This window comes from Artemia franciscana, unplaced genomic scaffold (genome assembly GCF_032884065.1).
Source record: "Artemia franciscana unplaced genomic scaffold, ASM3288406v1 Scaffold_289, whole genome shotgun sequence".
In the NCBI taxonomy this organism is placed as follows: domain Eukaryota; kingdom Metazoa; phylum Arthropoda; class Branchiopoda; order Anostraca; family Artemiidae; genus Artemia; species Artemia franciscana.
Window position 1 is genome coordinate 1,669,633 of NW_027063627.1, and position 27,211 is coordinate 1,696,843.

General features: G+C 37.2%; 1 protein-coding gene across 1 annotated transcript in view; it reads left to right on the top strand.

Moving 5' to 3' along the window:
• The window catches only part of LOC136043083 (muskelin-like), a gene marked incomplete in the record, with an annotated part of 167,685 nt that extends 154,065 nt beyond the window's left edge, over positions 1 to 13,620 (top strand). Inside the window, 1 exon segment of the mRNA XM_065728007.1 lies at positions 12,228 to 13,620. Within this exon segment, the coding sequence (XP_065584079.1) occupies positions 12,228 to 12,431 (204 nt within the window).
• Between the last annotated feature and the right edge of the window lie 13,591 nt (positions 13,621 to 27,211).

The window sequence follows — 27,211 nt, forward strand, 5'->3', positions numbered from 1 at the left end:
GGCAGGCCGAGTAAGACAACTTCAGTGCGCCGACTGAATCTATCTGTGAAGCAGAATTCTTTCATGTAGTAAATATCTCAGTCGTATCAGTGACAAATCAGGTCCCAAAAAGGTAATTACAGACGCCTTAGTATACCAGAAAACATATTCCTCCATTCCAAAAAAAAACGATTTTTTTAGTCAACATTTTTTTTAAACCTATTTTTTATTTTTAAGTAAAAGTTAAAAATTTTAAACAGTTAGGAAGTTTAAAGTATTCTTACGCTTTGAAGAAAAACAGAATTATGTCCTTTTTCACGATACGACTAGTGATCATTTCAGTGACACTACAGAAAAAAAAAATCGCAGACCTTTTAAAAATAAAAATAGTTTATATTTTTTTAGCTCAAATTGTACAGAATCAAATGAGCTTTCTTTTCAAATATGAAAAAAAAAGTTTGTTACCTTGAAGAAATTTTGAGTTTTTAGCCTTTTTTTAGATATTTGTCGAAAAGAAATCATAACTAACTTCAGAATTTAAAAGCAATAATATAGTGGCCTAAGTATATAAGTACAACTGTTTCCAGATTTTTTTTTTCGTTGTAATGGGGACAATTAAAATTATTATCCAAATTTTATTTGGTATTTAGAACATATTTATTCAATAGAAGAGAAGGGAATTCTTATATTTAGGGCTACCAGCGCCCTGATTCCCTTCTTAAGACGCTCATGTGCATAACAATTGTCTGTGATATATTTACTCATTTCATTCCTCATCGTAAGTAAGTAAGTAAAATATTTATTACCCGTATTTTTCACATGGAACAAAACGGAGTACAATGAAAAAGCAAATAAAAGAAAAGAAAAAAAAGAGAAGAAAACGGAGAGAAATTTAAGACACAACATGGAAAAATACATAATCAAGAACTGTAGAAATGTTTAAGCCAGGGGTGGTTCCATCTTGCCTGTAAATTAGAAATCAACCGGTTTACCGCGATACTGGGGTCTGCAATCCTATGTTTATCAATCATATTAGTATTTCTCGTCCACAAGGGGCATCGCAGCAGGAACTTCGCGAACCTAAAATAAAGGGACCGGAGCTTGCGTTTTTGGGTGTCAGTTAATAAATTCCAAAATGGCGCTATATATAAAATATGCGGCAGTGCGACAGCGTTATACATATTGGCGAAATACTTTCGGCATAAGAGGAGTCTGCTGGCGACGATAGACCCATACGCGGTGCGGAGTTTTTTCTCGACGTGTTTGACGAGCAGTAGACGAGTTTCATTAAGGTTACGGCCTATGGGTAAACCCAGATACACGACATGAGATGAAACGGTAATTGACTCGATACCCAGTAGGAGGTGTTCAGGCTGAGAAAGACTATCGTTGAAAAAAAGTACTGCAGATTTAGAAGTATTGAAAGCCAGGCCGATTTTTCGGTATTCATCACGCAGGATCGAGAAATTCGATTGCAGACCCCTAGTAGACCGACTTAGATTTAATAGATCGTCCGCGTATGTAAGTAGCGACACATTTATATTCTTGGAGATACATGAAATATTTACACATGCCTGGGCATTTAAAACACTGTTATTGTACAAACTTGGGGATAATAATGAACCCTTGCGGACACCTTTCTTTACTGGAACAACCACTGATGTGATGCGGTTACCTATTTTATACGCGCTTTTAAACGGCAATACATATCGTACAGTACGCTAGTGACACGGAGGTTTACACCTTGCTGGTAAGCGGCTAAAAGGGCCTGAGCGTGAATCGACGAATCAAACGCTCTACTCACATCAAAAGTACCAATCACTATAGGATCACTGGATTCGTGAGAATCTGCTAGAATAGCGGCAAGACTGAAGAGAGCGTGAGCACAACCCAGACCCGGTCGGAAACCGAACTGGTGGTCAGGCAATCGGCACGAATATTGAATTTTATTTTGAGACTAAGATCTCTAGAACTTTACAGAGCACTGGAGCAACAGTGATTGGCCTGTACGAAGAGCATTGGTCTGTTGGTTTCCCTTTTTAAGGATGGGCGAGAGCAAACCAACACAAAAAGAGTCAGGCACTATACCAGTGGTGAAAATAATCTGGAATAGCAGCGTCAGATATTCAATAAGCATAGTAGTACCGTGTAGCAGATTTAGCGCGCACAGTTCGTCTACACCCCGGGAATGTTTCTTCTTCAGCTTTAAAATAGCTTCATGTACGCTTCCGTAAGTAACGACAAAATCAGGGACACACTGGCTGGATAATACCGATTCTAGCCGGTTTACGAAGGGATTAGACGTATTTGGGTCGGGGGCACTAAATTCGTTGGAAAAGTACGATTCCCAATCTTTTTCGCTAATCGAATCATGGGGTTTTCCGGCGACCGGTTCGCTCAACCGGGCTTTCCAGATTAGTTTTGGGTCACTTACGATTCTGGAGGAGTACTCTTCTTTTAATTTGGTACGATGAGCTTTCAGTTGCTTGTCAAATTTTCGTTTAGTCCATAAACGGATAGAGTTAACAGGACCGGATTTGGGCCTATCACAATCTTGCCAGATTCTAAACCAAAACTTAGCATCGTTGCAACACTTAACTAGGGCCGGATTTTGCGAGAATTTGTGAATTTCTGTTTTCATTTTAACATTTCTGGTAGGAACTGCTTTTTTTCAGCTACGAGAAGCGAGTGAGTAATCTCGGCACAAAATATATTGATGAGTACTCTTGCATCTGCGGGATCAAAATTCGAATTCACTTGGAGTAAATGGAAGGGGATTCGTATCTTTACAAGAAGTGAGTTCAGCACCTGATGATATAAAGTAGTATTAATTTTATCCCATTCACTTACTACTTTCCACTTGTCGTTCTTGGGTTGACGCAGAGCTGGTTTTATGCTTAGAGATGCTAGTAGGGGTAAGTGATCAGCGAGGACAGCGTCTTTTAGAACAGTTACACTTCCGTGAATATCCTGAGAGCAGGCCGTATGGTCAATGTTTGAAACGGACCCTGAATTATGAACGAAGGACTAATCACTGACTTTTGGGAGGATGATAAGTTTGTCATCAAAGATGCCGTTTAGAAGCTGACTACGGGCACACGTGCTGTCAAGAAGGTTGCAGTTGAAGTCCCCCATGACTACACAATGCAAATCTCTCTGGGTCACAGACTTCAGGCACTCCGTTAGTTCGCGAACTGCGTTCCATAAACTTTCGCTCCGATTTGTCATCATGGTAGTTTGTAGGAAGATATACGTTGAAGAATGCGATACTGCCGTAAGATATAGCCAAGAAGTGATCATGCGTAAATAACACCATACTTTCAATATACGGGTGGCAAATAATTGCCAAGCCACCGGAGGGGCGTCCGAAAGACCGAATTTTTGCCGGCTCGAAGTAAAAAGTAAGTTCGTGTGAGAACTTTAGGAGAGAAATATTGTGAGGAGAGAGCATATGTTCTTGTATAAACATAATGTCACAGTCTGCAGAATACTTTTGAATTATGGCGAGTTTGTTGGGGACTCCTCCGTTCATGTTCCATGACGTAATTTTGACACAGGCTGGGCTATTAGACATTGGGCCGCTTCAGCTCACTGACGATTTTTATTATTGTGGGGCACTTGAAGGAATGGCAAGTGTGGCGTTTTGATTTGCAGAGGGCGCATGCTATAGGGTTTCCACAGAACTGGTCGGGGCTAGAGCCATGACCTCCTTCTCCGCATCGAGAGCAAATGTGCTGGCTAGAGCAATTAGCAGAAATATGACCAAAATTCTGGCACTTAAAACAGCGCTTTGGGAGAAAGATAAATTCCTCGATGGGGTACCGCTCCAAGTCAATTTTAGGAGGGTTTTTCATGGCGTGGTTCAGATACTGGCGGGATGAGAAGTATAATTTGAAGGATTTGGTTTTGCCACATTGATCAGCTTTTTCACAATTTGGTATAGTTCTCTTAAGCGCGTCACCATTAATATGAGCTGGGACAAACTTGATCATACCGATGAAAGTGGGAGTTTTAACGCTTGCCAGTGTTTCAGGCGATTTTTTATTAATAGATGTTGCTAGTACTGCTGCTTTAGATTTGTTCTTAGTTACGAGGCGCCATTCGTACTTCCCTCGGCGGAGTTCGAAATCGTCATCATTCAAAGCATCACCACAAATATTCGACAGGAAGTTTTTCCTTTCTTCTGCGGTAGCAATGGTAGGAGGAGGCTTTTTCAAGACTACTGAGTAAGACGAAGGAGAAGGAGTAGACTCATTAGCTGGAGCAGCAACAGGGTTGCCTTCAGGCCACGGCAATGGTTTTTGGTTCAAACGATCAAGAAGGCCATTGAACTTGCGATTCATCTCGTTGACAGTGGACACTACACAAGCAGCGATCTCTTCATTGCAGGCCGGAACTTCTTGGGGCTCAAAAATAACGAACTCAGGAAGCTGTCTCTTTTCTTTGGCACAGCGAGCGAACGTCTTCGCAATGTCCATCAAGTTATCCTCGTCCTTTACGTGTTTTATTACACGTTCCCCTAATTCCGACTTGCGATAGATAATCTCTTTTGCTTCTAAAATCGCTTCACGGCTGAAAAACTCGAGTCCTCGCCTAGTAAAAACATTCGTTTTTACACCTGCTATCATAGCTCGTGAAATAAAATTCAGTACTGCATTCCGCACTAGGTTATCACCCATTTTGCTGGTGGTACGCCCGGCGGGTACCACGGCTCTTGCTACCAACTCACTCACCCCCCCCCCCTTTCTGCTTACCTTTCTCTCGCCAACTCTATCGCAGCGTGATTGCCTTTAACTATTTGTGCAATCCAATTAGATTCAGAGTTAAATTAAATCACTTAGTCCAATTCTCTGCAGTTAATAAATCACTAAATCCCGAGGGAATTTATAATAAGTAGCAAAAGTGTCAGTACCGGGTAAAAAGTTAATCCGATCATAAATGTCTGGGGAAACTTATCGGACATTTCGAAGTTTTGAACAAAATAATTATCTCAAATTTTGATTCGATATCATAGGGTTAGTTGCGGGCCGGATAGTAAGAACCGAGAAAGAGGCTGATTATAACTTTTGGTCTTTATACATGATTATTTTTTTTTAATTTCCATTAGACAAGTTTTTCAAAGAAAAGCAAAGAGCTCCACTAAGCCAAGAACGAGCAAAAATAAAGTCAAATAATCTTCCGAGCGTAAAACTACCACAAATCACTATCAGTAAATTGGTAAAACTTAAAACAAACAGAAATTACAATAAATAGCAGTCAAACTCAAAACTAGTAAAAATTAACATGAGTAGGGGTGATAATCCCTATGCCTTCTCAAGACCAGAACACAATTTGTGCTTTACTGAAAAAACATAGAAATGACCGTGGACTGTTATTTTAAATGACATATATTAAAGGTTTTGATAATTTTTCATTGATGAAGCTAAGAAAGGTGAAAACATTTCAAACGTATTTTGTCTGCAATAAAGCGCAAATGTGTTCTGGTCTTGAGAAGGCATAGAGGTTATCAGCCCTGTGCATGTTAATTTTTTTCTCGTTTTGAGTTTAACTCGGTTATTATTGTATGATTTAAATGAAAAAGATATGTATAAAATGTTTAAGCTTTTTAAATTTAATATACCATTAAAAATTCTGGAATATTTATCAGTATATTTATACTTAACGGACAATCCACAGCCATTTTTTGTCAGTAAAGTGCAAATTATGTTCTTGTCTTGAGAAGGTATGGGGATTGTCAAAGACATAATTTCCAGACCTTTCATCTACTCTGAACAAAATAGCTATCTCAAAATTTGGATTATATGTGTATGGGAATTAATGGGCGTGGGGGGGGGACTTTAGCCCTCCAATCACTTTTGACTAATAAATAGTGTACTAGCCCTTTCAATTTCTAATCGAATGAACCTTTTTAGAAGTTTCTATGTCAACAAAGGGCAATATCAATATTTACTATCTGATGGGTTTCAGGAAAATACGAGGTTGGAGGGGGGCTTATCCACCCTCCGATCACTCCGAATCTTAAAAAGGGCACTAGAATTTGTTATTATCAATCCAATGATCCCCTCCGAAGTTTCACCTTTCTATATACCTTATATGCCCGCAGGGTATATTTTACAGTCCTTCACCTAAGGGTTCTGGGGGGGGGGTGATCTTCAAAGACACAATTTCCGGACGTTTCAATTACATTGAACCAAATGGCTATCTCGTAATTTTGATTGGATGTGCTTTGGGGAGTGGTGGGCGTTGGAAGGGGTTAGTAACCCTCCAATTACTTTTGATTAATAAAAAGGGCACTAGCCCATTCGATTTCAATTCAAATGAGCTCTTTCCGAAGTTTCCAAGACAACAAATGGCCATCCCAATATTTCGATCAAATGTATTTAGGGAAAAATCGAGGTTTGGGGGAGGGAGTATCCACCCTCCGATTACCATGAATCTTAAAAAGTTCATTAGGACTTCTCATTACCAATCCAATGAGCCACCTCCGAAGTTTATACGATCACCCTTTCTATATATACTTTAAATGCCCCCAGGGCATAACTTACAATCCTTGTTCTGAGGGCTGTGAGGAGGGGTTGTCATTCTCAAAGACAGTGTCCGAATCTTTAAACTATGGTGAACAAAAAGGTTTTCTCAAACTTTTTATTTTATGTGTTAGGGGAAATCGTGAGCATGTGAGTTGGGTTTGTTGCCCTCAAATCACTTTCGACTATTAAAACGAGCAGTGGCCTTCTACATTTCCAATCGAGTGAAGTCTTTTCGAAGTTTTTACGAAAGCAAATGGTCATCTCAAAATTTCGATCAGTTGCATTTTAGGAAATTACGAGGTGTGTTGGGGTGTCCCTCCACTGATCACTGAATCTTAACAAGGGCAAAAAAACATCGGATTTCCAATCAAATGAGCCCTTCATGGAGTTTTTACGATCACCCTTTCTATATGTATTTTATATGCCACCGGGGCATAACTTATACCCTTTCCCTAAGGGCTGTGGAGGGAGGTTTGTTATCCTCAAAGACACTATTTCCAGACCTTTCAATTACATTGAACAAAATGGCTATTTAAAAATTTTGATTGGATGTGTTTGGGGAAATGGTGGGCGTGGAAGGGGAGTTAGTTGCCCTCTAATCACTTTTGACTATTAAAAAGGGCACTAGCCCTTTCAATTTTCTCTCGAATGTGCTCTTTTCCATATTTCTACGACAACAAATGGCCATTTCAAAATTTCTATCAGATGCATTTTGGGAAAATAGGAGGGATGTTCTTGTGTGTGGGGAAGGGGCATCCACCGTCCGATCGCTCTGAGTCTGAAATAGGGCACATAAACTTCTGATTAGCATTCTAATGAGCCCCCTCTGAAGTTTATATGATCCCTCTTTTTATATAAACCTCAAATGCCCCCAGGGCATAACTTATAACCCTTGCCCTAAGGGCTTTGGGGGGGAGGGTCATCCTCAAAGACATAATTTTCGGATCTTTCGACTACATTGAACAAAATGGCTATCTCAAAATTTTGATTGGATTTCTTTGGGGAAATGGTGGCTTTGGGAGGGGGGTTAGTTGCCCTCCAATCACATTTAACTATTAAAAAGGGCTTCAAAAGGAAAAGTATCAAGTCTTTTGATACGAACTGTCCTGGTCCAAACTATAAAAAAGAAATAATTATACATTGTGCACACATCGCTCTTTACTTACGCAGCGCTATTGCGCTGCCTATGATATTAAATTTCCAACTTAGTGAGATCCGTTCCAAATGTCTATCATAGTCCGTTCCGTTTGAAGTGGATGGGAAAAAATCTTTTTGATACTTTTTTGGTCCTTTTCTAGGCGGCATTTTTTGAGTAATCAGCCCTTCCGCCTTTGCCAAAGGATGGACCAATGCTTTATTTCAGAGCAAGTTTTTTTCCACTGGACTCCCATACATGCTCCCATTTTTCCACTATAACATCTTTCTGTTAAGAACTAACAGTTTGCATAATTTACGACCCTTGTCCCAGGAGATCTGAGAGTTATGTCATCATTGGATGCTGATTTATTTATATTTTTATTCTTAACAAAACTGTCACTTCGAATCGTTAATCAGGTGTCCTAAGGATTATGGAAGGACCGGATATTGAAAAAGGCCCTTGAATGGAGCCTGGTTGCCCTTTGATCACTTTTGTGCTTTAAAAAAGGCATTAGAAGTCTCAATTTCTAATCCAGTGAGTATTCCACGAAATTTTTAAGACAACGAGAGGATTTGGGGAGGGGCAGCCTCTTATATATAGAACAAGTTCTACTCTTTTTTGGCTGTAATGTTGCTCTTTACTTTCATATGATTTTTGCTCTTTACTTCCATGTGATAAAACTTGTTATTGTTTGTTGAACAGCAGAAAAGGCAGTCATGCTTGATCTTGGACGTCATATCAGCTAGGAGCTTCTAGGGACCGTTCGGTAGGCCAAAATATCAAACTTTTCCTTGATTTATTCTCTGGAAATAACACGTGTAGCTGAGTAATTCAAAAGCGCTATGCAGGTCCGCCATTTCCCATAAACTGCTTGGGATGTCAAGTTGAAACTTCCCAGAACTGTTTCACTTCTTGACGGCACAACGTATTACTTATTTGTTTTTGTTTTTTTCTGACCAAGGGACTTTGTATAGAAGGAGTTGTCGTAGAAACTTCAATAGGATCTCATTTGATTTGAAATTGAAAGTTTCAGTGCCCTTTTTAAGAGTCAAAAGTGATTGGAGAGCAGCCAGCCCCCCCCCCCCCACGCATATCATTCCTCCAAACATATCCGATCAAAATTTGAGATATCCATTTTGTTTGGCATATTTAAAAGGTCCAGTAATCTTGTCTTTGGGGATGCCAAACCCCTCACAGCCCTCGGGGCAAGAGGTATAAGTTACTCTAGTTGGTCATTATTTGCATATAAGGTTTTTATAGAAGGTGTGGTCGCATAAATTTTTGAGGGGGCTGTTCTATTTTAGAGGCAATATTGATCAGAGGGTAACAAGCCCCCTCCCGCGTCCTCTTTTGTATCTTCAAATGTATTTGATAGAAGTTTTGAGATAGTAGTTTTTTTTCAAAATAGTCTAAAGATCATATAACAAGGCTCTCGCGGTTACAACAACGCTCCAGAGCCTGGGGCAAGGGTTTTAGGTTATGCCCTGGTGGTATATAGGTTTTTATGGAAGGGATGGTCGTAAAAACTTTTTCAAGGCTTATTTGATCAGAAATTGAAAGTTCTAGTTCCTTTTTGCGAGTCAAATATTACGGAGTGCAATTAGCCCCCCCCCCCCCGACACACTCTTTCCTCCAAACGGATCTAATTGAAATTGTGAAATAGCCATTTTCTTCAAAATAGTCTTTAAAAAAAAACTTGTAACAATACCTTAAGGTTTGACAAAACCTCCCAGAGCCCATGGGCAATGGCTGTAAGCTGTGTTTCCCGGGGTTAAAAAGGTTTTATGGAATGGATGGTTGTATAAAGTTTGGATGGGGCTTATTTGATGGCAAATTAGAAGTTTTAGTGCCCTTTTAAGAGTCCAGAGTGATGAGACGGTAACCAGCCCCCCCCCCCCCACGCCCATCATTTCCCAAAACACATTCAATCAAAATCTTGAGACGATTTTTTTTTTTGCATTGTTGAAAAGTCCAGTAATTATTCCTTTGGGGTATCGACTCTCTCACAGCCCTCAGGGCAAGGGCTGAAAGTTAGACAATTCGTCCTTTGGCTACATATAGTATATGTTATTGAGAAAAGTTGGTAGGTTTGACCTTTACTTTCCAAAAAGACGAAGGGCATTCAGCGCTTTCAGGGATGTTTATGGGAGTGTGGAATTAAAGTAAAATACGTTATGTGTACGTGATTGTCGAAAAGACTTAAGTCGGGAATGACTGGGTATATTAATTTGGAACTCTCAGAAAATGACAAGAGAGATGATTAATTGGCCAATAAGGTGATATTTCCACGCTACTACTACTGCAACTAAAACTACAACAACAACTACTTAAACTACTGCTTCTGTACCGAGATCTACCATGGCCAAGGATATTGAAATGAACATCTGAGGAAACGTTGAGGGGAAATTAAAATAAACCAAAACATATTATGTGCAGAAAAATTGCTTATACAGACGTAACGGTAATATTTTTGGAACGGCTTACCGTATCAAGAAGGAACTTCTGGTGCATCATGAATGGGATGGTCAACTGACCAAAAGGCAACATATACCCGCTACTACTGCTATTAATACTGCTGCTACTACTGTTACTATTACTATTAATACAACATTATTACTGCTGCTACTGCTCCTACTACTACCAATACTATTATAATACGACTACTATTAAGGCTACGCGTATGAAGGTGGAAATTTGACGGAATATAGAGTGGAAATTCGAGCTAAATCAGAACCCACTATGTACATGTAGATTGTCAAAAGGCCGTATCTCAAGAATTGGTTTGGGGGCTAATTTGGAGCTTTCAGAGAATGCTTAAAGGGGAGGATCGATTGACCAAAAGGTAATGTTGAAAAAGCAATATGTCAAGAACTGCTTGCATTAAGTTAGACCTTTCATGGTAAGATTTGGCGGATTTTTAACTAGCCAGAAGGCACTATGTGTATACTCTTAATGCTACTACTACGCTTACAATAATTAATGATGCTAACGGTATTCATGTAAAACTTTCAGGAAACGTTTAGAGAGAGTTTTAATTAAAAGAATTAAAAGAATGATGCTGGTTTTCGAAAAGGTATATAAGCAATATCATAGACAGTGGTGCTCAATCCTACCTAGTAATATCATTGAAATTTTTAAAGGAGCTCATTCGATTAGAAATCAGTTCCTTTTTAAGAGCCAAAAGTGATTGGAAGGCACGCAACCCTCCTTCCAGGCCCATTAATTTTCCAAAAACACCCAGCCAATTTTTTAGACAGCAGTTTCCAAAGTAGAACGGTCCAGTAACTATGTCTCTAAGGATGTTGGGTATGTCAACACCCCATAGCTATGCACTTTGCTTATTATGGTTTAAAACTAGATTTTACTTTAAAACTAAATCTAAAGGTACCGTGTGCACGCTGGCTGCCAGTAATCTCAGTAACATCCCAAGAGTGATTGAGGATATTAAGTTGAAAGTTTTGGGGCTACAACTTTTGGTCTTAAGATTTAACTAAATCAAAAGAACGTAAGTGTATTCAAGTTGTCAAAGAGCATAGATAGGAATTTTGGGAATAGTATGAAGTTTTGTTGTTTAGGTCATTTTGAGGAGATGTAAAACTAAAATAAACAATACTGTTTTTTTCAAGATTTTCAAAAGGGTGAGTGTTGAAAATAGTCAAAAATGTTCCTCCACCATAAACACGAACATAAATTAATTTTTTTAAACTTTTTCCACAAATAAATTTTTCAAAAAAAGTAAAGAGCTCTATTAAACCAAAATGAACAGAAATTAATTGAAATAATCTTCCAAGAGTAAAACAACCACAAATCACCATCAATAAATAAATGAAACCGAAAACGAACAGAAATGACAATTATTAACCGAGTCAAACTCATAACGAACAGAAACTAACATGAATAGGGCCGACAACCTCCCCTGCCTTTTCAAGATCAGAAAATAATTTGCACTTACCTAAGCTTTAGAATAGATTTGAGAAACGTTTATCTGCAAGAAGAAGAAAGTTACGACCTCGCAGCACCCTTATTCAGGCATAATCTACATTACGGGAGATGAGGGATTAATTCCCGCCCCCTTCCCCTTCCATACCTCTTCTTATATTTATCTGAAAGTTAAGTAGATTTATATAATTTGTGTATTGAAATGCACTCTTTTAGATATCTGGCATCGATCCCTTCCCCTACAGAATGACCCGCCGCCAACCCTTCATAATAAATTATGTACAATTATTCACTTGTCTTCGTTATTTTTGTTTGTCTTAATTCCCCTTGGGCTGCCTAATTTTATGTCTGGTGAGAATTTTCCAAAAAAGGGGTGGGGGATTTTCCATGGGGTGATGACGCCGGGTCCTGTTCTGATTGGCACTACAAACCAATCTGTATTCATTTGTTTTTAGTCTATAAAATTAATAATCACGATAATCTGAAAGCTGACCAATGTTGACATAGCTGCTAGTAGTTATTTGATGTTAACCAAAAAGTTGCTATCTTAATTATAAAGATAGTTTTAATTTGAAAAAGTTAGAAGTGGTTTTGTAAAAGTTATTCAAGATACGCTAATAATTATTTACTTATTATTATTACAGTTTCATTCTTTGGCCAGTTTTCTCTTCAGAAATCCATTGCATGATGGAAGCGACATATATGGAACCACTTTGTGTCGAACTGATGATGCATCGAAACGACAAGGAAGATATGAATTGTTTAGTTCTTTAGTTGATTTCTTCCCCGATTATATGACACAACCCAAAGCCAATCTTGTTGACCTCATACCCTTGGATAATCTGTGATTTAATTTGTGATGTCAGCTACCGAGGCTCTCAATGACATGCATAAACGATTGTTAGATGGACAGTAGCTTTTAACGGATATTTGATTTTATTTTTCTGCTTTGTTTTTCTTGTTTGCCTGCAAAAAACCATGCTGCTGTCTAAAATAAAATCACCAAAACAAAAACAGAAATAGTGTTAATTTTTCTAAACATTAAATACATTTAATACTCAGCGAAAGATTTACTATGGTTTCCTTTTCTGTTTGGAGTGATTTTATATATTACTGGTATATTCTTCGAATTTAAATATTATGTTTACGACTAGAAATACTGAAAAAGTATGACTAAGACAATGGAAAATTCAGAGATCCATTGAGGAATAAAAACTGACTGAAATTGTTTATAAATTACGCCACATATTACTTTCAATAGGCCTTTTTTGGATGGTAAAAACGCAAAATAGCGGCTCTGTTTAATATTTATGTTGTACCCACTTTTGACATTTAATTCGTACGAACTGGCACAAATGTTGTATCTAAAGTTATCATATGGACTATGGATCTGTCTTTATTGCAATATGCATCGAATATCTAAATAAATCTTGTTAATTCTCCTCGAAGAGTTCCGAATTTTGATTTTTTGTTCCGATCTTATCAAAAGCAAAGAAGACATGAGCCACGTTTCAAGTTAAAAAAAATTTTAGCCCTGAAAAACTAGATTCTTGCCCATGGTCTTCATTATATTTTCTGCGTTTATTTCATTCTTATGATCGCATGTTATCCGTCAAGGTCTTTGTTAAGATGCCTAGGTCTTACTATGTCCGAATAGCACTTTAGTTCCGTTTATCAACGGATTTTCTATTAGTCTTCAAGTTTCTGTTGAAGGGCATCGGTAAATATGTACTCAACAAATTTTGGCATGGTTTATCTTTCGTGTTTACGTTTTATGCATACAATCCTTCCAAATATTTTTTGTTTGGGTAATTAATTTTTTTAACCTTCTATTTTCCAGTTTTCTTTGCTTATTTGTATTATGAGTTTTGTATTCCCTAGTGTATGTTGAATATTGTAATTTTGGGGGGGGGCTTAACTCATATTTTATTCTTTCTTTTTTTTTGTGCGTGTGCGCACGTTCTGGGTATTTTCTTTGTTTAAGAATGCCTATATGTATGTTTTGTCTGTTCGAATACAGTTGTCCCCACAAAACAATTCTGATGTTTTTTACGCTCATGAGTAATTGGAATAAATAGAGGAAAGCTAGCTTATAAGGATATGTCTAAAAGGATTCTCTAGCATTGAAGTGAGAGCCTTGACTATGGTCAACATAACAACAGGTATTTCAATCTAAGCCAAAGGTTATAGGCAAGAAAAAATAAGGTTTTGACCTGGTATCTGACCAACAGAAATGTTTTTTCCACCAATATTTTTAGAAAAATTCACTGAAAAACATATACAAAATTGTTCGGAATCGCCTTTGGAGAAACACCGCATTTTTTAGGGAAAAGAGGGAAATGGATGGGGAGGAATCTTGTATTTAAATTTCTGCAATATGTTCTGGATTCAAAGGTTGTTTCCTATTAATTTAAGTCCTGAAAGCCGAAAATGGCATCAAAATTTGAAAATTCCATCGGTTCCCATTTCCCCCATAAGCAAGGTTAGAGGAGGATGAAAAATCGGAATCTCAATTTGTGCAGTATTTAGTGGATTAAAGTGTCTTTTCTTTTTAATTCAAGTCTTAGGAGACCAACAATGACATTAAGATTGAGGAATTCCATCGTTTCGTATCCTATTTTTACCCTAAGCGAAGTCAGAAGGGGTGAAAGCAACTTTTTTCTATTGTCCTACTTTTGATTTTAAAGGTGCTTCATTGCGATTTCACGCCCGTGAACTGAAATATGAACTGATCGGGCCTATATATTAGTCTCAACCTGATTTCAGGGATGAGGGGGGGGGATAATTCTACTTACAAAGATTTTTTTGACTAGAAGTTCCTTCTTTTTTTTTCAGGGCTAAAGAGTGCAAATCTGAGGTGAAGATTTTCTTCAAATCCTGTTCAAGGTTTGTCTTGACTCTCCCTTTTTATTTTCACCCTCACCTTTAGTGCTGAGGGGTGCGACGAGAACATCACAAGATTGCCATTTTTAACTTCGTTCCTGGATTTGACAAATTCAGTTATAATTGTAAAAAATAAGCATGAAAATCAAAAACTAATGCAAAAAAGCGAACAGAAACGCTTCAATTACATGTTTGTTTTCGGTTACTATGACTCTGAAAGGATCACAATATCTTTTTGATCAAAAAGCTATTGAATAAAATACAAAATTTGGTTTAATCAAATTGAATGTCAAGATCATAATGGTCCAAAGAAACGTTGAGGCAGCTTGTTCCATGGTGCTGGCTACAAGCAACAGTGCAGAAAAGGTTACTCTTTTTTCAAGTGTGTCGAAGGCTATCATATTTATCTCTACAGACGCAGTGAATCAGTTTGAGAAGACTTTTAGGACCAGGCAGTATATCAGTCATAATGGATATATTGCCCCATGACGAAAGTTTGCATGTCTGTCTTGAGATATTAGATCTCTCGCTGAGTACCACCATATCGTCATTTGAAAATAAACACGCAAGTAGTGGTACTATGCATCAGCTGGTGAGGGTGGTAAGTTTTCAAGGTGGCTATTTTTGATAAGAACCGACGGTATTGGAGTTCAAATGAAGAATTGTCGAATCTAGCTCTATACAAGCATGGAAGAGCCTTGTCACCTGCCGGAATTAGTTCTTTCTTGTTCGCTGAAAGCAATTAAACATCTGACTAGCTTCAAAAAAACCTGACATCAGTTGTGGCGTTCTGTAATCAACCTTTGCCAACACCCTGCAATCAAGAAGTATTGTCACATCCTGAATAGACGTGGATGAACTACAATGACTTTGTGAACGACCCTTCAATCCAGAAAGTATCCCAAAAATTAAGATTCGAGATTTTCCCTTCTTTTCCCTGAAAAAAGGGATTTCTGTACGGATGATTTCGAGCGATTCTGGATATGTTATTGAGCAAATTCTTCTGAACATTTTTGTGTTCATTTTTGTGCGAATACTGCAAAAAATAGTATTCCGATTTTTCATCCCCCTTTGACCTCAAAGGCCACACTCATTTTGCACGTGTATCGATGACTATAACAGTTTCCTTTACAGCTGCAGTGAATCAGTTTGAAAAGACTTTCAGGAGCAGGCAGTATATCAGTCATAATGGGTATATAACCGTATGACGAAAGTTTGCAGCTCTTCGGATACTAGAGCTGTCGCAGAGCGCCACCGTGTCATCATTTGAAAATAAACACGCAAGTAGTAGGACTTTGAACCAACTGGTGTGGGTGGTAAGTTTTCGAGGTGGCTACTTTTGATAAGAACAGACGGTATCGGAGTTCAAGTAAGGATTTGTCGGATCTAGTTCTGTACAAGCATTGAAGAGTGTTGTCACCTGCCGCAATCAGTTCTTCCTTGTTTGCTGAAGGGCAGTAAAACATCTGACTGGCTTCAAAAAACCTGGCAGAGCTGTGGCGTTCAGTACTCAACCCTTAACAACAACGTGCAATCACGAAGTATCATCACATCCTGAATAGGTGTGGACGAACAACATGGACTTTGTAAACGACCTTTCAATCCAGAAAATATGCCAGAAATTAAGATTCGAGATTTTCCTCTTGTCCCTCCTTTTCCCTGAGAAAGAGATATTTCTGCGCGGGCGATTTCGAGTGATTCCGAATATGTTATTAAAATTTTTTCTGAAGATTTTGGTGTTCGTCTGTGTGCAAACTCTGCAAAAATTAATACGATTTTTCATCCTTCTCTTACCTCGATTAGGGTGGAAAGGGGAACTGGGATATGAAATGATAGAATTTTTCGATTCTGATGTCATTTTCGGTCTATCTGGACTTGAATAAATAGGAAGCAACCTATGAAATTTTCATTTGAGATTCTCACTCCCACCCTTTTTTCTCTGTTCCCTGAAAAAGGGGTATTTTTGTACGGGTGATGTTAAAAGATTCTAAATATATTGTTAAGACAATCTTCTCTGAAAATTTACTACATAAATTAACATTCTGTTTTGTCCTCCTCCCCCCCCCCCTCTGGCCTTGGTTAGAGTATAAATAGGGCGCTAAATGAAAGAATTTTATTTTGATGTAATTTTTGTTCTCCCAGACTTATATTAATAGGAAACGACCCATAAATTCGAAAAATATTGTAGGAGAAAAAATTTGAGGTTTCCCTTCCCCCTCTCTTTTCACTGAAAAAAAAATTGTTTCTGCACAGGGGATTTCTAGTGATTTTGGATTTGCTATTAAAAAGAAGTTTTCTGAACATTTTGGTGCTAAAAACATTTCTTTAGCTCAAATCTAACCTAGGTTTAACCTTTTTTCGTAGTTTTACTGGACTATTAGTAAAATAATTTATGGATTTGCAAGTGAAGCTTCAGAATAAGAAAACGATCTGAGCATGGTTTACCCCACAGGAACAATTAAGGGATAACTCCTCGATTGGCTACATAATTGTTGTACTGTATCTTTGAAAGAATAAACTAAGGTAAACATACAATCAAAGTTTGATTTTAATTTGTTCAATAACAGCTAGAAAAATTCATTAATTAGGAAACAGTGTATATCCATTTGCTGTTCCATCTCTAGAGCAACATGGGCCATGGCTTAAAAAAAAGGAGAGTGAAAATATTAAAAAAAAATTCAACAAAATAACAACTTCGTCCACATTATGCATAAAATTGCCTTTCCAAACCAATTTTCTCTTATCATATTCCACGTACGATGTTTGATATCCATACCTGGAATAACAATTTGCAAAAAACAACTACGGTATGCGGCAGTTGTATGGGTTTGGTACTACAAAACAGGAGTGGAATCTGGATACGTATTTGTTAGTCAGAGCGCCAGATTCTGTATCTCGCTTATTTCGATTAGTACCCATGCCGGAAGGTACAAAAATGTTAAGGGTGGATCCCATGGTAGTCGACCATGCTGAAAACGAATATCATGGGGCGCATGTTTGCCGTTGGGGCGTTTCTGAGATAAAGGTCAAAAACACCAAATTTGGCTTATAATGGGGCTCGGCGATTCTAAATTTTTTTTACAGATAAGATTGGTCAAATCCAGCGTCTTACATCAATAAAAAGAAGAGACTTGGGGATACATGAATATTCTTTTTTTGTAAAAAAAAAATAGTGCACTTTTTACTGCATTTTTTTTAAATCAGATTTTTGTCAACAAATTTCTAACAGAAAGATCAAAAATCGAAATTTTTTCAATATGAAGTATTTTTTATTATAATTAAAAAGAAAGCCCGTTTAATTCCGAACACATTGAGCTAAGAAAAAAGTTTAAATTATTGTATCTGGGGGGTCTGCAACTTTTTTAGGGAGTGTACCCGATAATAGGAATTTTGTTTAGTAACCTGCTACCTAGCGGGAAGTTGATTGATAAGCTAAGCAGAAGAAATTGATAAGCAGAAAATGAAAAAGAAAAGTGAGTCAGGTAGGCCAAGATAAAAAAAAACAAACAAAAAAAACAGTTATTTCAGGTGGATTCAACATGTGATTCTGACGCAAATACTGATTTGCTGATGGATGATAATGAACTATGACACAAATTTGGAGAATAAAAAAAAAAATTGAAAGAAACAGAACTTTTAAAAGCACTTTTGGTGTTGTAAAGCTGGCTGGCAAAAGGAGTGTAAATTGTTTTTTGCAGAAGTAAGAGACTTAATGAAAGTAATTTACCAAATTAAATATCACAAGAAACTAGGTGATACTGACTCCTTTAGATTTATAAGGACTGATCAAAAGGCATGTTACATTGATCAATCAGATTTAGTATTCGAACTTCCAGTTCTAGTGAAAACCCGTGGGAATGCTTGTCAAATGGAATATCTGTGATTTGAAATTGATTTGTCAATATTTAATCTAGAATAGTTGATACTTGCTGGAGAACAAGTAGTAAATGTGTTCCTGTTTGTTTTGTACTTATTTAAAAATATGTATATTTTTTTACCTGTGTTTACTCTAAAAAATAATGCAATACAAGTTCCAGAGATGAAATGTGTGTTTTAAGAACAAAAGTTGGTTGTGAATTTAATGTATCATTTCATAATGAAACACTGTCTCGAAGGAAAATGGTCTCGAAGGAAAATGTTCCTAAAAGCAACGTGTTTTACTTGCCTTTCCTTCATGAAGCACCAAACAACCATGCAACAGTCGAAAAATCTCTGCGAACGTTCATGGCGACAAGTAAAGCTGTCGGATGTGACGATACGGTGGTCACGCAAGATCTCTTCATTTATCAGCTAGCACAGGGAGTGAAAAGTAAATACCCGGACGACTTCAAAAACGTAATCCTACGGATGGGAGGCTTCCACCTCCTGCTCAATTATCTTAAGGCAGTTGATACGATAATGGACAGCTCCGGACTCAAAGAGATTATAGTGCAGGCAAAGCTGCTGCTTCCTGGTACTTGCGAAAAGGTATTTCAAGGGAAAGGCTACTACCAAGCTATCAATGCCTACTGCATACTGTACGAGGTCTTGCTAGCCCTCTACAGGGCTATAGGAGTCCTTGGAAGAGTATTACTCCGAAGCACAAGAAGAATTATCCTGTCCAGACCAGCTGGTTAGTGCCATTGAGTTATTCAGGACTTCATTGGCAAACGGTGCTAACGCGCAAACTGCACTTCAGTAGGCAAACGATATCTCATTCACTTTGGCTCCCATAATGAGTGCCCTCGACACCCTGTGAAATGCGTCGCTCACGTTTACTTTCCGGCGGCAGTTCTTGGAAATACGTGAAATACCGATGCAATTCATTCATGTTGGACGAGACTGTGACTGGGAGTCTCATTTGACAGCAACTGCTCGGATGTTGCCATACTTTGCGGAGGCTGACCATCTTCAGCATACAAGATGTCTCATACAGTACCTATCAGAAATGCGAAATTTACCACAAACCTTTCCTGATGTACACAGGAAGTTCATGAAAGGGTACTTCGCAGTGAAGAGAACGCACGCAAGGTTCATGCCCACCTGGTCCGATCAGATACTGGAATATACAGTGAGCAAGGATGCAAAGACGACGGCCTTAATAATAGGAGAACAAATGGATGAGAGACAGACCAAAGCTTGGATTCTTACCATACCGATTTTCGCTGCCATCAGCAATGGTTTCCTGCAAGTACTCAACGTATCCACAAAGACATTGAAACATCACGAAGACAATCAGTCGACGACGACGCGATTACAACTTTCGTGAGATAGAGTTCGAGACATTTTCACTACATTTGGCGATCCGTTCAGCAGAGTGGACTTCGACCTAGTGAATATTTTGACGTCAGAAGTTGTGGACGATGAGAAGATTGTTTCTGATATTACTTGCGTAGCCACAAAAGAAAAAGAGGTGGTTGAGGACTTTCTGTGCAATCGGAAAGACGATGTGAAAAGGGTTGCACTCCGAACTTTCCCTTCAGAGAGAAAAAATCAGAAAGTGAAGGGTGTCCCTAGAACCGATCTCCTGAGCTCTGAAGCAACAGCCTTGAAGAGAACCATTACTGCTCAGTTGAGCTACGGTGAAGAAAAGGAGAAAGCAGTTGCAAAGATCCTCACAAAAGAAATTCTTTTCCCTCCATCTATTTTCGAACATCTTCCGCAACAATCAACCAAGACCTCCTCTGGCTGGAAAGTGAGGACGGGGAACAAAGCTGTGCAGTTGAACTGGCTAAGAAAAAAAGGAGGACCTGCAGCTTGGCTGGCGACTTTGAAATCCAAAGATACAACATCAGCTACAGTACACATCATTAACCTAATGTCAAAGATGAGGTTATATCGGCCTGTCAGGTTTGAAACAGTCAAATCCTTCGCAGAAAGATTGCTTCTATCGTTGCTGAATGATCTTCCAGTGGTTATTCCTGAAGTCCACATTGTTGCAGATCAGTACGACGGGCTGTTTGGGAAGCTCACGGACACCGGACAATCGATCTCCTTGAAATCAGTATGCAGACTCCAAACAAGGGAAAGGGAAAAACCTCCAGATTTCCGCTCCTAGCACAATTGAAGAATGGGATGCCGTACTTGCAAGCTCAGCGTCTAAAAGCCGGCTCCTCGAAATTTTGTATGAAACCTGGGAGCAGATGGGTGATCAGCTTCCAAACGGACCCAACATTTTTCTTACAGGTGGGTTCAAGGGGAGATTCAAAGTGTCTCTGGTCAAGCTTGACTGCAGTCCAACTTTACCAGAACACAGTGGTTTACTTGCCAATAAAGTAAAGGTTGTGTTTGACTATCAACTGTCTGATCATCCTCCCATAGCCTGCTCAATCACATTGCCATCTTTTGACCACCAAAGTACATCTCTTGGTCCTTCAGCACCTCTATACCATCAAGACTAGTCGAAAATCTATCAAGCACTTTTTATCCTGTCGGTAGCTTTAATTCTGGATAAAATAAGCATCCCTTTCTATCTCTTTTTCCTGTTGCCTCAAAAAGAGAATAGAATCTTTCTAGATATGTACTGGCACTGTAATTTGCCATCCCCCGGTGGAATTGGTTGCTAGGGCCCCAGTGGAATTGGATGTTAAGGGCCCTTCGGTGGGATTGATTTGCTTGGGCCTCCCGTTGAAATTGTTTGCTAGAAATCCCGCCTTTTTTTAATTTACGGTTCTTTTTCCTTATATTTTATCCCTTATAAGATTTTTTCACGTTTTGTTTTTTCATTTGTCGAGTTTGAATTGCTTTGTTCTGCATTTTATTAATGCTTGTAATTTTTTTTATTAATAAAAGTTTTGTGTACAATAATTGCGTTAATTCTTTAGGTTACTTTTTCCAGGACGAATCTTCAATATGTAATAATTCATTTGGTAATGAAATATCTACAACAATGCTATGTAATGTCTGTTATTTAAATCAATTTGTCTAGATAACGTTAGGGAAATAACAACATTGCAATAGACAGGTGTATCTAATTGAGCAAAATCAATAGGATTATGTAACACTGATGTGTGTACAGTCATTATGTAACATTCCAGATGAGTGCTGTCATTACGTAACATGCCACTTGCGCGATGTCGTTACTTAGCATTCACTTGTTCTGCCTCCCCCCCCCCGTCACTACGTAAGCCCATGTGTGTGCTGTGCTCATTTACAAGCGGGGGTCCCCACGGTGCCCTGAAGTCTAGCATGTCACATAATAATGCGTCATCCTTAACACTGGTAAACATTCCCTATTACGCAAGAACTAAAGAATTCACGAAGAAAAACGTCTTGAAGAAAAAAGTCTTAAAAAATGTCTTGAAAAATGTCTTGAAGAAAATGTCTTAAAAATGTCTTGAAATGTCTTGGAACGTCTTGAAAAACGTATTGAAGAAAAGTTTTTAAAAAATGTCTTGAAAAACAACTTGAAGTCATGAAACGTCATGAAAAATGACTTGAAGCAAAATGTCTTAAAAATGTCTTGAAATGTCTTGAAAAAACATCTTGAAGAAAAATGTCTCAATATGATTCCACCGCTTGCTTAGAGAACAATAACACGTTCTATTTCATAACATTTGCATAACTAAACATTCCCTGTGACATAATATACACCTGCATCTCTTAGAAAACATTCCCTATGACGTAATTAACACCTATTGGCTGTCTTGGAATCCAGGGATAGGGTCCGTTTATAAGCAGGGATAGGTTTCCGTTTAAAACTGGAACCCCGTCACATCTCAATTTCAGATTTTTTCTGATTCTACCTTAAAGACTTCAGCTTTCAAGAAGTCCAATATTTTTTGATATCTCGACGGATCTCATGCTTAAAAATTTCTCAATGATACATTCCTGAACAAATGATTTCTACATTTGTCCAAAAAAAATCCCCTTAACCTTTCACTTTTTCGTTTTATGGATTCAGTACACCTTGTTTTGTTTTTTTGTTGTTTTTTTTCAATTAAATTTCCACATTTGTTTTTTTAGATTTTCTGCCACTTCCTCCTTCTTCAAGGCCGCTAATTTCTGCTTTTGGGTTCCTGACAAACTCATTATAACAAACAAATTAGATGTTGAATCAACAAGATCACAAACAATTTTGTCACTCCAATTCCAATCCTTACTCAACCCGGTTTGCGCTAGGATAATGACTTCATATTAAATAATGCTAATTTCTCGTAATACCCTGAGTAGATTAATGTTTAATAATCGTGCAGTAATTTCAAAACAATTGGACGGAATGGATTATGTTTGGTTAAAAAAAAGGCTGGCCCTTCGTGGTGGAAGCTTGCCCCCCCCCCTCCCCAGAAAATCAGAAGTGTGCAAATGTCCACCCCACAGACAGCGCCCTTACCCCCCGGGAATGTTTGCCCAACTCGTAAAACGTAACAAAAATGAATATAAACAAACTTTAATTGCGTTTTTAAAGTTTTTTTTTACTCCCCTCCGAAAAAAATCCTGGATACGTTCTTGACTCTAATTTGATTGATTATTTTGACTTCTGGTTACGGATCGTTTCCTCGGTTCCTTGGAGATTTCAGTGAAGTAAATATGAACAGCTATCTTTGGTAGCGGGTTTGCTTTGTCAGAAGGTTTCGGGCTATTATTTAAATTCTCAAAATGTAAAACTACATATAAGAATTTGTTTTGTTAAATCTATGCAATATCTTGAACTGTTTATATAACTTTTACAAAACTTAAGTATATATTTTTTAACACGTTTTTAAACTTTTGATAACTATGGGCTTGGTTTGTTCTTTACTAAGCTGCTAATTTGGCTGAGATGTTTAGCACTATAACGACAGGACGGTAAAGCTTTGGTTACTGTTTTTCGGCCATTTAAATTTGTATGGTTCTTTTTCCACGCTTCTTAGCATTTTACAATTAAAGAACCAAACACTATCAACATATGGATAGTAAGTTCTTTTTATTAAAATCATCCTGATAATGAGACGAATCGCAAAAAGAAAGAAACCCAATGCCAATTTCTACTTATTACGATAAAGAGTGTGAACTCTGTTCAAGACTCTGTTGTGTTGACTGATACTATGTTTATAATCAAAATGTCTGAAGTTTCTTGAATGCGTCATAAAGAATTGGTTTGGCGCCTATTTCCACAAAGATAACCTATTCGGTGTTTTACAACCAAGACTGTTAAAACATGTCAGTAAATATATGTCTACCAAGGTTCCTGGAAGGGTTCTTAGAAACAGAAAATGATTCATAGCTAGGACTCAAGTTAATCAAGCTTAAGACCATCATTAAGTTTATGGAATTATGACAAACGGTCTTAAACCTGTTAGTGGTTTAGGAACTGGCACGTACGCAGGGGGGCCTTCGGGCCCCCCCCCCGAAATTTGTGAAATTTTTAATTTCCCCATGCTTTTTTTGAGATTTCTGGCAGAAGTAGGACATTTATTAAAAATCTAGATACATGTGTGAAGCCTTTTTGGGAGGATTTTACATTATGCAATTATCCGGTCAAGTCACTCCCCAATTATTAACCATTTTCTGTCTAACTTTTTACCCTCTTTGAAGTAATTAGCGATTGTTCTGTTATTTTATTTTGTAAAGAGAGTTTGCTTTTCACAGCAAAATAGAATTATCCTTAATATTAGGGCGTTTATCCCCCCCCCCCTTTCAGAATAAAGTACAGCTTTTAATGGATCAATTTTTGGAAACTATCATTTGTCATTAAAATCGACGTTTTCGCTATAAAAGAACTACACCCCACAGCACCCATATTGCACAGTTAATTTCCCTTTCAGTGGGATATAATAGATTAATCACTGGTTCTAAATCGCTATGAACATAACCTGAGCCTAAAACGTACTTTTGAGGCTTCAGTCTTCTTCCCCCCCATCCGCTACAATTCTACAGATTAAAGTTAATCTGTATTTTCCGATACACGTGCTTTTTGCATTTATTTAGTTACTAAATAAAAAAAGTGCTACTTTATATCTGCTGTTTCGAAGGTTTTGGACCCCCCCCCCCCCCGAAAAAAAATTCTTGCGTACGTCTCTGTTTAGGAACAACTTCGTAAAGAGTAAACCACGGCCAAAAGTTTCGTTAGAAATGCGTTTTAGTGAGAAAAAGTTGTCATTCCTAGCATATTCCCGAATGGTAATTGTTATTTTGATACATCTTAAGGTACTTGTGTATTATCCTGAACACTCTCAGAAAGTGAGGTTAAGTTAATCACAATGTAATATACCAGAATAAGATGAAAATTTAAGAATTTAGCAACAAAACTATAGAAACTACAACGAAGAATTATGGAAAGCTGGCTGCCCAGAACGCACTGCATTAAATACCTAACCTAACCAGTAACCACCACTACATGTTAAATATTTAATTAAAATATACCTGCACCGTAGTTTTTCTCACTAAGACAAAGCTAATTATAATCAATTGCAGACAGAAGAAACTGTTTTTCTAAGATTAAACAGAGCAAGCGTCATGTGTGTGTTCGGCATAATACACAAGTACCAATCTTAACAGTAAAATGTTATTTTGAAAATAAATTTATATGAATTATGTAAAACAGCTTAGAGCCCCTCCAATATGACATCGGATGGAAAAGAAGAGTACACCATTGGAATTGTCAATCTAAAAAACCCTATAGGGGATATTTGGAGCCCCCAACCTTGAACAAAAAGGAAAATCACTTTTATCATGGGTAGTCCCCAAATGGGATGGAAATCCCAAATGCGAGTTTCTTTTGGGGATGTCAATAGAGAAACTTTAAATAGATTAAGGTAGAATAGGAGTGGGTGTAGCTGTGTTGGACTCAAGAGGCTTAGTACTGCAGTGAGCTGTTATGAGTAGTGCAGTAGCATTAACAGTATAACTAATGTCCTCTTTCTTTTTTTATTACCGCTAGCGTGGCACTGGAACATCATTGATTGCAATTTAAGAGCTCATTTAAAAGCTGATTTTTATACCTAATCGCTTTTTATAAATTCGACTATATAGCGCTATTATAGGGCACCCAAATATACACTTTGGATGACATTTCTTGAATGGAAAGGATGGGAAAATGATTGAGTACTATCATAATTTTCATTGTTGAACACCCTAGCCTGAGTTTTACAGATTTTCCTTCCAACCACCCCTCAATACGTTTATAAATTGTCCAGAGAACTAATAGGCTACTGCAGAATCATAGAAAGCTGGTTAAGCTCTCCATTAAAAGTTATTTTATATCTGCACAGTTAAAACTGAATATATATATATATATATATATATATATATATATATATATATATATATATATATATATATATATATATATATATATATATATATATATATATAAATAAGTTGTTTGTGTGTTATGTCTGTTACACTATGTCTGTTACGCCAGATTGTGTCTATATATATATATATATATATATATATATATATATATATATATATATATATATATATATATATATATATATATATATATATATATATATATATATATATTGTTGAACACCCTAGCCTGAGTTTTACAGATTTTCCTTCCAACCACCCCTCATACGTTTATAAATTGTCCAGAGAACTAATAGGCTACTGCAGAATCATAGAAAGCTGGTTAAGCTCTCCATTAAAAGTTATTTTATATCTGCACAGTTAAAACTGAATATATATATATATATATATATATATATATATATATATATATATATATATATATATATATATATATATATATATATATATATATATATATAAGTTGTTTGTGTGTTATGTCTGTTACACTATGTCTGTTACGCCAGATTGTGTCTTATATATATATATATATATATATATATATATATATATATATATATATATATATATATATATATATATATATATAAGTTGTATTTATTTTTGTGTTGAGTGTTTGCATATGACGTCTGAAAAATAAAAAAGAAAACAAACTAAAGTGTAAAACTGGGAATTGCATAAATATTTCGAAATATTTTGACAATAGATTAAAGTAATTCCAAAACCTTAAAACAGATACTTAAACTTTTTCAGCATATCAAAGAACACTATTGTTGAGGTTTCAAGTTCCTATGCATAAAAATGTGGAATTTTGCTTCTTTTTTTTTCTCCAGGAGATCGGTGACAGATGCGTGTTTATTTGTTTCTCTTTTCTGAGGAGGGATCGTATCCAACGAAAGGACCTAGGAAATAGGAAAAAAGGGTCATTTCAGTGAAAACTGAAAGCAATAGTGACCTTTTTGAGTTGCCAAAAAGATTATGCCACGGAAAAGTGGTTTTTTCGGCCATCTATGATGATTCCAATTTCCATCAAGGTCACTCACCTTCTGGGATGCTACCCCTCTGTTTTGAAAATCAGGCATTTTTTTTCAGGCTCGTAGATATTGGTGGGAAACATGAAACTTAGTAAATCTTATGTATTTGAAATGAGCATCAAGTGCCGATTCTTCTGATGCATTAATTTATATCATTTTGTATCTATTTTTAGAGTTTCGGCTTCTTTAGCCCAAGTCACTCCATCTGTTTGAAACACAATGCTGACTTCCCAAAAAAGCAGGATTTAATTTTAAGGAGGAAAAAAATCAACAATCAACCTAAAGAAATTATGTATCTTTAATGTATATTTGTGATTTTTTTTTTCACTTGGCTACTTTGGATAAAGGGGGTGGTCGTATTACATTCGGAAGAAGCCCATTCTATTAAAACCGAAATTTCTAGAGCCATTTTTAAGAATTAAAAGTGATCGGAGGCCAACTAGCCTCCTTCCCTTACCGTTTTTGCTGCCCAGCCTCCCTTAACCCGTATTCAA